The 11,872-nt window shown below is 36.4% G+C and overlaps 1 protein-coding gene across 1 annotated transcript; it reads right to left on the bottom strand.

Moving 5' to 3' along the window:
- Positions 1–7,232: 7,232 nt before the first annotated feature.
- Positions 7,233–9,351, bottom strand: LOC149184945 (bidirectional sugar transporter SWEET1-like). Its single transcript, XM_089419022.1, has 6 exons — positions 9,212–9,351; positions 9,085–9,121; positions 8,771–8,990; positions 8,538–8,696; positions 8,260–8,379; positions 7,233–7,774 (listed from the first exon to the last, which is right to left on the bottom strand). The coding sequence occupies exons 1-6, from the start codon at positions 9,243–9,245 to the stop codon at positions 7,556–7,558; spliced, it is 789 nt and encodes a 262-aa protein (XP_089275148.1). The 5' UTR covers positions 9,246–9,351; the 3' UTR covers positions 7,233–7,555.
- Between the last annotated feature and the right edge of the window lie 2,521 nt (positions 9,352–11,872).

Raw genomic sequence — 11,872 nt, 5'->3', positions numbered from 1 at the left:
CCCATAGGCTCATAGCATGACTCAAACACTTAAGGTTCAAAAGGTGTCACCTGCAGAAATGGCCGAAAGAAGAAAGCAAGGATTATGTTACTACTGTGATGAAAAATACTCCCCAGGTCATAAATGCAAGGAGCCCAAATTTTTTCAAATTTATGCCACTGATTACAGCTCATCGGAGGAAGATCCACCACTGGAGGAACATGAGGCGGTAGAAGAGGACAACCAAAAAGGAAAATGTCACTGACTAACTAGTTATTTCGCTACATGCTTTGGCAGGGATTTCTTCACCTCAAACTCTCTAAATCAGAGGTTTCATTAAACATCGCCTATTAGTAGTCTTGATTGATAGTGGAAGTACACATAATTTCATCCATCAAAACTTCATGGAAGCAGTGCATTGTTTTGTACGAGCAACTTCTAACTTCAAAGTCCAAATTGCGGATGGGGGCACAATGAAATGTGAAGGCCGCTGTGAAAATGTCAAACTTCAAATGGGGGATTATTAGTTGAAGACCCACATGTTTTCCATACACATGGGAGGGTGCAACATTGTCCTTGGTGCTGAATGGCTTCGCACTCTTGGGCCAATCACAATGGATTCCAGGAGTTATACATGAGTTTTAAGCAGAACAACTCCACAGATACCCTCAGTGGACTCCAGGCGGGAGCTCCCTCTATCATCAGCTCGCATAGGATGGAAAAATTGCTAAAAAATGGTCATCATGGAGTTATAGATCAATTTAATGCCATCGAGGTAGTCGAAACCAAGTCTCTGTTGATTCATCCTGAGATGCAACAGATTTTAAATAACCATCTACTAGTCTTTGACAAGCCTCATGAGCTTCCACCCTTGAGAGGGGAACATGATCATACCATCACCTTGGTTCCAGGGTCCCAACCCCCAAATGTGCGCCCATACAGATATCCGTTCACCCAAAAGAATGAAATAGAAAAAATAGTCAGGGAAATTTTGGAAGCAGGTGTCATTCGTCCCAACATTAGTTCTTATTCATCACTGGTGGTCATGGTGCTCAAGAAAGATGGGGAGTGGTGGATGTGTCCAATTCAGGGCCCTTAATTAGTTGACAGTCAAAGATAAATTTCCCATCCCAGTGGTTGACGATTTGTTGGATGAAGTCAATGGGGCTCAATTCTTCACTAAGCTGGATCTTCGCTCGGGCTACCACCAAGTTTGCATGAAGGAAGTCAACATTCCAAAGACTACTTTCAGAACTCATGAAGGCCATTATGAGTTCCCGGTCATGCCATTCGGTCTTTGTAATGCCCCCTCTACTTTTCAGAGCCTTATGAACCACCTTCTCAAACCATATCTCAGGAAATTTCTCCTTGTCTTCTTCGATGACATCCTCATCTATAGTTGCACTTGGGCCGCACATCTTCAACATGTAGATCTACTCTTGCAACTGCTCCGCAAGCATAAATTATTTGTCAAGATGTCCAAGTGTTCGTTTGGCATGGAAGAAGTTGAGTATTTGGGCCACATTGTGGGGTGTGAAGGTGTCAAGGTGGACCCCAAAAAGATCCAGGCAATGCAGGATTGGCCTCAACCTAAGACCTTGAAGAGCTTGAGAGGATTTTTGGGTCTCACAGGCTATAATCGCAAATTTGTCCGTAATTATGGTCGCATAGCGAAGCCCCTCACTCAACTCCTAAAGAAAAATTCATTCTTCTGGAATGAGGACCCACAACAGGCATTTACGGCTCTCAAAATGCCATGTGTTCCACTCCAATCTTAGTACTACCCGACTTCACCAAATATTTTGTCATTGAATGTGATGCTTCGGGTACGGGTATTGGGGCGGTCTTAATGCAGGAACAACGACCTTTGGCCTTCACAAGCCAACAATTAAGTGGGAAGAATCTGGGCCAATCTACCTATGAGAAGGAAATGATGGCCATTTTACATGTAGTAGAGACCTAGCGACCTTACTTATTGGGGCGACGTTTCCAAATCTGCACAGACCATCACAGTCTTAAATATCTTTTGGAGCAATGCCTATCCTCCCCATAACAAAATAAATGGCTTGCCAAAATGTTGGGATATGGTTATGAGATCATTTACAAGAAAGGGAAAGAAAATAGTGTAGAAGATGCATTATCTCGCCAATTTGAGGAGGGAAGTACCCTGTTAGCAATTTCCCTTCCCATTCTAGAATGGATTGAAGAAGCTCGCAGGGAATGGTTTTCACATCCAGGGCTCTCCCAACTCATTTCTCAATTGCAGGTGGATCCAAATTCCACCAAGGGCTACTCGTGGTAGGATGAGATTCTTCGCTACAGGGACAGAGTCGTAATATTACCAACATCCACCCTCAAAAGTCGCATTTTGGCAGAATTGCACTCATCCCCCATTGCAGGACATTCAGGCTTTCAAAAGACGTATGCTCGCGCCAGAAGATCATTTTTTTGGACAGGCATGAAAAAGGACATCCTCACTTTTGTAGCAAAATGCGATGTCTGTCAATGCCACAAAGGGGAGACTGTTAAAGCACCAGGCACATTACAACCGTTGCCCATCCCAGCAGTAATATGGATGGAGGTTAATATGGATTTCATTACAGGTCTTCCAAAGTCAGGCAACAAGTCAATCATCATGGTGGTTGTGGACAGACTTTCGAAGTATGCTCATTTCTACGCCCTACCCCACCCGTTTAGACCGACTTTGGTTGCTCAATCTTTCATGGATTAGATCTTCAAATTGCATGGCATGCCCAGTTCTATTGTGTCCGGTCGCGACCCGATCTTCACCAGTAATTTTTGGCAGGAACTCTTCAGGCTACAAGGCACCCATCTAAAACTCAGTACTTATTATCATCCACAAACAGATGGTCAAATGGAAGCTGTAAAAAAGTGTCTCGAAACCTACCTTAGGTGTTTCACTTCAGAAAAGCAGCATCTTTGGGTACAATGGTTACCTCTGGCTGAATGCTGGTATAACACCAACTATAATTCCACCACCAAAATGACTCCCTATGAAGCAGTATATGGTCAACTCCCTTCTTCCCCTACTTCTTATATCAAAGGGGGCTCAAATGTACAAGCAGTGGATCAACTCCTACAAAACCGCGCAACCATGCTCGCCCATCTTAGAGAGAATCTTCATCAATCTCAAAACCGCATGAAGCAACAAGTAGACCAGCATCGCTCAGAGCGCCAATTTCATGAAGGGGATCAGGTCTTTTTGAGGCTGCAACCATATAAGCAAACATCACTCAAAGACAGGGGTTGTCAGAAACTATCTCCAAAATTCTACGGACCATATCAAGTACTTCAGCGCATTGGAGAAGTCGCCTACAAGCTAGCTTTGCGACCTACTACAAAAATCCATCCAGTTTTCCATGTCTCATGCCTCAAGAAAGTGATTGGGAACAATTGCAGAATTCAAACCAGTCTACCTGAATTGGACGAGGAAGGGTCAATCTGGCTCCAACCTGAACAGGTCCTAGACTCACGAGAAGCATGATTAGGGAAGTTCTCGTCAAGTGGAAAGACACCTCGTCGGAAGATGCAACTTGGGAACCAGCCACTATTCTTCAGCAGTTTCCGCAGCTTCAGCCTTGAGGACAAGGCTATTCTTAAGGGGGAGGGCATGTTAGGGTCCCACCCTAACCCCCTTATTTATGTAGTGGGATCGAGTCATAGTAAGGAGTCAATAAAGCCCATATTAATAATTGTAAGTGGTTAACCTGCAATTAATGACAGGACCACAGTTAGTTGCAAATGGGCCATGGTATTAGATAGATGGTATTAATAAAACCCATGGTATTGATCCATGGTATTCCATGTATGAGTCATATATAAAGGATGGAGACTCCTTGCGAGGAGCATCGTGTCTTATTTCTGTATCATGCTCTGCTCTATTTTAGGTTGCCCCCTCGAAGAGGCCAGTGAACATTACTTTCTAAATAATAAAATATTTGCTGTTGTCTCTCACGATTCTATGTCCTGGGTATCTTTCATCGAATATTCTGTATTTGGGTATCCTTTGGAGGTTAAGAGCATAACAATCTATGAGAAAAGGTGAGGTATTCTCTTACATTCATAGACAACTAGTAATGTTGAATTTGGGTCTATTATATTAAATCCAAGTTAGAGGTCTTTGCATTTTTCAAGGACATTAAACCACATGTAGAAAAAAGAGGAAATGCATCAAAATGTTGCACATAGATAATAGGGGGAAGGATGTGAACAAAGGCATGGAAGGGCTTTGTTCAGATGGAGTTATCTAATTACAACACATAGTGTCATACACTCAATATGATGTGGTAGAAAGGAAGAATAGGAGACTAAAAGAAATGGACAACTACATGATGCATGCAAACTCATTACCTTCAAATTTATGCTCTAAAATAATCAACTATGTTTCTTACATATAGAACAAAGTACCACATGAATCCATGAAACAGAAACTCCTTATGAGTCATGCTGCACTAAGAGATCGGAAGTCACCCATCTCCATATCCTTGGATCATGAGGATGGGATTAAATATCATTGGATAAGTGAAATGATTTAGAGCCACAGAGTAAAGAGTGCGTGTTCGTTGGATATTCAGAAGGAGTCAAAGGGTGTAGGTTGTTAGATATGTCCACAAAAAAACTATAAAGTTTGAAGAAGATCCTCTACATGCAACTCCATAGGAACCTGCTCCATAACCTCCACCACTTCCATATGCCAATATTCAAGATTATGATTCTTCTTGCACTTGAAATGAAAATTCCAAACCTACTGAGCAAGTAGTAGAATATTTAGATTCACCACCCCCATTGGCATAGAACTGGTGCATCACAGTAATTTTTTAGATTATCTTTCCAAAATATATTAAGTGGAAGAAATTCTGCATGCACTTATAGAAATGGAACCATGCATTCCCATGTATTATTATGTGATATTATCTTCTGATCCTCAATTTTATGAAGAGGATAAAGAAATCCCATCTTGGAAGCAACAATGAATGAGGAATACAATTTGTTCATTTTAAACCACAAATTGGATTTCGTTCTATTTCTATCAATTCCAAAGCTTGATCATTGTGCATGGATCTAAGAACGAGAATACTAGAAAATTATTGGGAATTAGGATATACCAAGGGAGGTGGGGGCATGAATCAATATTTTTCAAATTTTACACTCTAACAAATCATTCAATCTAATAAAATTGGCAAATAGTAGGATCTTATTCACATGACAAATGTACATAGGGATTTTACTTGGAAACCAATCCTAGAGAAAAACACCAAGTTTATTTTTATTATGATGTAAATCAGAAGCCCCAACTTTGTTTACATCAACGTTTATAAGGACCTACTCACAAGAGGGACTAACCCCTTCAGATCTATAGGCACCACTTGTACCACTTGCTCTCATACCATTTGTACTACAGGTATAAAAATTTAATTTGGTCCCACTTGTATCACCTGTATAATACCCAATAGAAATATTGGGAGTGAGAAAACAATTGTTATTTTGATGTTCTTCTAAAGTAATTAGTGTAGGGAATGCAATGGCCATATGAGAAAGAATAATATGCTTCCATTAATATGGAATCGTTGTGCACAACTGCCTCTAGGACGGTACAAAATTTAGTTTAAAATTTATTCCAAAAGATATCTTTTACAATTTTTATATCTCTATATATACCACTTTTATCAATGGGGAAAAACTTTCTAATAAGCCCTCTTCACATTACTTGGACTCATACAACTCCGTAAAACTTATTTAATAATGATGAATTGCATTGCATTACAAGAATGATATTTTATCCACCTTGAATATCAAAGGTGTTAGAACCCAAACAAAGATTCACACATATCTTCTATTAGGAAATTTTGCACTCACTAACCTCCAATGGAATAATAATTGAAGGAACATTTAGAAAAGAACAAAGAAGACATAGTTGTACACCAAACAAAAGTCACACTATATTTTATTAATTAATCAATAGTTACATATATCAAAATCGATCACTGATCAGAATTACTAGAAATAGTTAACCTAAAAGCTCACAACAATTAACAATGTGTAACACACATGTAATACACATGGAACTATTACTTCCAAGTCCTTCCCTTAATGTTTACATGTCAAATATTAAAATCACAAATTACAATAGCAATATTGATCTTTGTTTTGTTGATCTTCATTAACACCTACACCCACACTAGAGTCTCACATACTACTGTCTCTCTCCACCAAAACTTCAAGCATATCACTTGACTAATTTAACCGCTTGTGACCATCATTGACATACTTGTACGACCAAAGGCTCTTGACTACAAAGAAAAATAATTTGTTATTGAATCACTGTATGGACTTACTTCTATCTATCAAAATGCATTGAATTGCAATTTTGATAGTTATATAATTAAATAGTTTGGGTAGTGTGTATATTGAGAAGTCAATCATACAACTTGACAATTTTTAACATACACAAAAAGATAATTACAATTTTGATAGTTATATATTTAAATGGTTTGGGTATTGTCTATATTGAGAAGTCAATCATACAACTTGACTATTTTTAACATACACAAAAAGATAAATGATCATTGTTAATCTTGAAACATTGAAAAAAAATTTAACCACCCACATATAATGGAATATAAACATAACCAAATTAGTGATATGTTTTATTGGAACAAAATAACATAATCCCTCACTCAAACTATGTTACTTTATTCAATAATAACTTTCATTTCATCATTACACACTTCAATAATAATAATGACATATTACAACATAGGAAAACTGGAACCCACACCACAAAGTTTTACGAGGATTTCATACAACTTCATATACATACACGAGATCCCACTCAAAATGTAAGATCTCAACACTTCAAAATAATAACGATGATGTTCCCTATTTATCTCTCGATATCACATCTGATCTGGTATGGGTTCAACAATTCCACTCATGGATTCGTCACTAGTGGCAACTTCACTATATCCACATCAAATCACAATAAGGCAATGATTGCTTCTTCAATTAAATAGTAGAACAACACACATGCACACAAAAACAAAAATATAAACACATGAAAAATACACAATCACCTCTCCTGCACTATCTCATATATAATGATTTAAACTTGTAGAATTTGCATAATTATAGCCTCTCATGGTGGAACTAACTCTGATACCAATTTGGAAAAACTACCAAAGAGAAACATAAAAAACTCCCAAAAACAAACATAGTTACACACCAGAGACCAATCACACTGTACTTTATTGGTTTATTGATAAAAGCATAGTTACATAAATAAAAGTAGATGACAGAGTAAATCGAATAAAAACTCTCAACCATTAACAACCAACTCGTAATACACACCTATGTTATACACATCTATAACATAGATGTAAAAATTATTTCACAACAAATTATGTTGTTGAACATCATTTCTTATTACTGCACTTTAATTTCCATTCCATTCTCCTCGTTGCTTAATACTACACTTTAATTTCCATTCCATTCACGTTTAATGTCCATTCCATAGTATAAGCTTTTGCCTGCCCATAAAATCCCTTTTCCACTTCGCTCATTTAAAAACATATCCCTTTTCAACTTGGCTCATTTGATCAACGCGGCCTTGTTCCTTTTCCACTTGGCTCATTTGATAAACGTCCTGTACCTTTGCCTCTTTTTCTGGAGGAGGAGACGATGTAGCACTGTCGTTGTTCGTATTCTTCCAGTCTTTGTAAATAACATACAGAATCAACTGCAATGCTCCGAGGAAACTTCCAGACCCATTTGGTACCTGTGGATCCATAAAACCATTGAAAAATTTAACACCTCCATCTCATAAATACAGCGCTAACATAGAGTTACACTAGAATAGAGTTACCCAAATTCGGGTTTTATAAGGATTTTAGGTTGCAACGGTAAAGATTGCAGGTAAAGGCATATAATAGAGAACTGAACGTGTAATGCTTAAAAATATTTACTTTATTCTTTGTTACTTGTAGATTTTAAAGGATAATACACTGAATTAAAAGTATTATATCTACAGCTTTGATTTCGATCATGCTATGCAGTCATGTTTAATGATGTTCTCGGACAAGTAATTTGAATACTTACCTATTTTATTTTGTTATACAATTTTTACTTCTGTAAAAGATCTTTATGATGAAGGTTATTCAATCATGAGACAGAATTTTTTTTATCTAAGTTACCCAAAAGGTGAATGTTTATAATTGTCGTGCAAATATATTTATCATCTATGGTAAGTATTGTTAAACGTACATAAACGAATGGATCGTTTCCCAAGAGGCCGAATATGAACCAGGAGGTGCCGCATAGGAATACAAAGAGAGACAGGAAGAATGGCATATACTTTACGCTCTTCGTCTTAATCACCAACCTCTGCACATCATCGAAATCGCGCTTCAGGTCACTTCACATATCATACTAAGGCATAAATATAAATTGTTGAAAAAAACCCCATTCTCTTGACCGTTATGCTGACTTAAACAATGCTCTCTGAAAATTGGTTTTGCTAAAGAGGAAGTATAGAGATTTACCATTACTGACAGAGGAGACCCGTACATGCAGATGGAGAAGATGGCGCAAACGAAGCCGCAAAATAACCTCCTAACTTCTCCGTGCATTGCCAAGAGCGATACCAGGACGACCATTGCAAAAAAACTGAGAACAGCTACCAGAAGGCCAAATATCTTCCCCTGTTTCATCCACCGTCATTCAAATGGGGATCACCCTGCTCGGAAACAAATTTATTAATCAATACTATACTTACCCTGTATTTCTTGTCGCGAATATAGCAGATGAACACAACTGCGTAGAAGAATTCTATGACGGCCCCAGTTCCGTTAACCGTGCTCATTAGAAGGTTATTGGATGATACAAACGGCATGCCATACCATGCAGAAAGCAAGCAATTCAAAAGCGTGGAAACATACGGAAATCCAGAGAACTGTTCTGTCGATTTGTTTTTAATAATCTTCCAGAAAGTAATTCTGCAAAGTACCAATAGGATCATAAACAATTACGAATTATATATGCATCAATATGTTTCCTCATTAAATGACTACATAAGTTGGGAAAACTCACAAAGGAACTAAGAAGAGTATCAGGGCAGTGATGTTGCCTGTCATGAAAGAACAAATGAAACATTAAGAAACCGGAAACAAGCTTCTTGCAACCAAGAAATTAAAGTGGATAGAGCGTGTATACGCACCGAAGATGCCGAAAAGGAAATGTATATTAAACATTTTACTATCTTCGGTCCGATCGGCGCTTGTATAAGTGTTTAGATTCCGTAATCACTTCGCTACAACAATCGATTAACGGAGTGGAACCAGATCATCGATGAGCAGATGCTTCTGTCAAGCATGAACAACACCAGATTATTTATAGATCTTGGAGTAGTAGGTATATGCAGTGTTAAAATATGAGTTCCTGAGGCATCGTGATTCATGCAACATAAATCGTCCGCCGTCACTTGCCATCTCACCTATGATGCATTTACTTGCGATCCAAATTTACCGACGTTGGCTTTTCATGCGTGAGGCAGCACTCGAATTTCACATTCACCGGGACGTAATTTTGATTCGATAAGTTCACATCAAGTTGTCCCTACATGTGTGACTTTTTTATTTAACACATTATTTTAACACTGTCTGCACACTAAAAAATTAATTTATACTTTTATTTTCATAATTCAATGGTTTAAGTGATGATGTCAGGCTGGAAAGTCTTCAGATATCTAATTGACCTCACTTTGCTTAGTCTTCGGATATCTCTGTGGGTTAGGCTAGTTTAATTGAATATTTTCATAATCAAATGGTTAGTTTCATATTGGTAAGCTTGTTTCGTTTTCAGATACTTGCGAGTTATGTTTTTCAATTCAATTAGTTATAGTTTTGGCAGAAGGGTTATAAGATACTTTATATTACAAAATTAATATCATTAATTATTTTATAATACGAAAAAAAAATATTTTAAATAGACATTAATTAAGGTCAGCTTGCTTTGGTTTCGGATGCATCTATGGGTTATGTTAATGTAACTGAATATCCTCATAATTCAATGGTTTAACTTTAGTACGGTTGTTTCGTTTTCAGATTCCTTGCGAGTCATGTTTTTATTTTTTAATTGAATTAATTAGAGTTTTGACAAAAGGGTTATAAGACATTTATATTATAAGTTAATATTTTATTACAATTTTGTAATAAGAAAAATAGAATTTGATTGATTTCACTTTGTTTTCTTGTCTGACGTATGTGAATTGTGTTATGTTAATTAAATATTTTAATGATTTCATGGTTTAATTTAGGAGTTTTTCTGTTGCGTTTTCAGATAGCTTTGTGTGTTAAATTTGTTTAGTCAAATTATATATTATATTAGAAAATAGAAGTTAATTGATGTCACTTTGCTGTCTTGACTGATATCTGTGGATTGTGTTATCTTAATTAAATATTTTAATAATTTCATGGTTTAATTCAGGGTTTTTTTGGTTTTGTTTTGAGATAGCTCTGCATGTTAAATTTGTTTAGCTAAATTATATATTAATATTACAAGTTGACATATTTTATAATTCGAATAATAAATATTTTAATTAAAAATATTAATTATATAAATGTAAAATTATTTTTAAATATTTTTATAAAATATTGTGTTGTGCTTTATTTATATAAATTTAAAATATAAAATATTATTGTGGTAAGGTAGTGTAGTATGAGTTAATTGTGTAATTTTTTTTGTTTTTCATAGTGAGTAAAGTTATGCATTTTTTAAAATAAAAATAAATTGTTAATTCAATTTTAAAATTAACATATTCTATAATTAAAAATCAAATATATATATATGATGATGATAATGATGATGGTGGTTAACGTTCACTCAGACCAACGTTGGTCTATGAGACTTAAGAAACGAATTATTTAGTTTGATTTAAGATTTTATTCCTATGCTCAAAAAGCTTGGAGAGAAGCCTCCCGAGCTTACTATAATTTCGACATCGTAAAAGGCTAGGAAGGTCAGTATTTCAACAAAGATTATGAAACTGAGATCTAATGTGGTTGTACGCAGGGCACTCTAAGAGGAAGTGATTTACATCCTCGATGTTCATATTCTCACAAAGATGGCAAATCCTTTCCATCCATGGTGTTTTAGGAGCTTCCCAACGACCTGTTTCACTATGGAGCTCATGAGAGTTCGTTATGATATTGGCTATATTAATTTTCTTCTTTGATCTAGTTAAAACAGAGAGATACTTTTGATCGTCTAGGGTGCGGTTGATGACCTCCTTGTAATATCTTAATTTTATTTTAGCTGCTAAATCTTTCTGACACCACATTTCTTTTTAACTTGGAAGTAACAATATTTTTAATGTTATTAATGTTTTGCAATTCAACATTCTCGTCGATCTCCCAATGGTTTAACCAAGCCCTGGTGTCTTTATACCAACCGTGTTTGAGCCTTAGGTGGTTTTGGCTGGAATTTAAAGCTAGCTTAGGACGTCTATGATCTCCTATGTTATTGAGTTTGCGCTTGTACAATAGAAGCCTAGTCATAGCTAGGCTCTCGATAGGGGAAAACCCACTTCTACAAGGAGATTAGGATAGGATGTATTGCTTTTAATTTTGAGGTTATGCGTTATAAAACGCTTTTGGATTTGTTCAATATTTCTCTAGGATTATCTAGAGATGTTGCAACCCCAAATCTCACATCCATATAAGATGACAGGAATGACTAAAGTTTCAAAGAAAAACTTATTTCTATCCCACATTATGAGGATTTCCATTTTACAATTATTTTCAAGACCAAAATAAGCTTTCCACCCCTCATTAATCCTTTTCTCAATGCTATAGTTCTAGTTGAGCTTGTGATGAATATA

Source organism: Pinus tabuliformis, chromosome 3_2 (genome assembly GCF_031772625.1).
Source record: "Pinus tabuliformis cultivar Carrire ecotype Pingquan chromosome 3_2, CPIR1, whole genome shotgun sequence".
Taxonomy (NCBI): domain Eukaryota; kingdom Viridiplantae; phylum Streptophyta; class Pinopsida; order Pinales; family Pinaceae; genus Pinus; species Pinus tabuliformis.
This window is presented reverse-complemented; position numbering and strand designations above follow the sequence as displayed.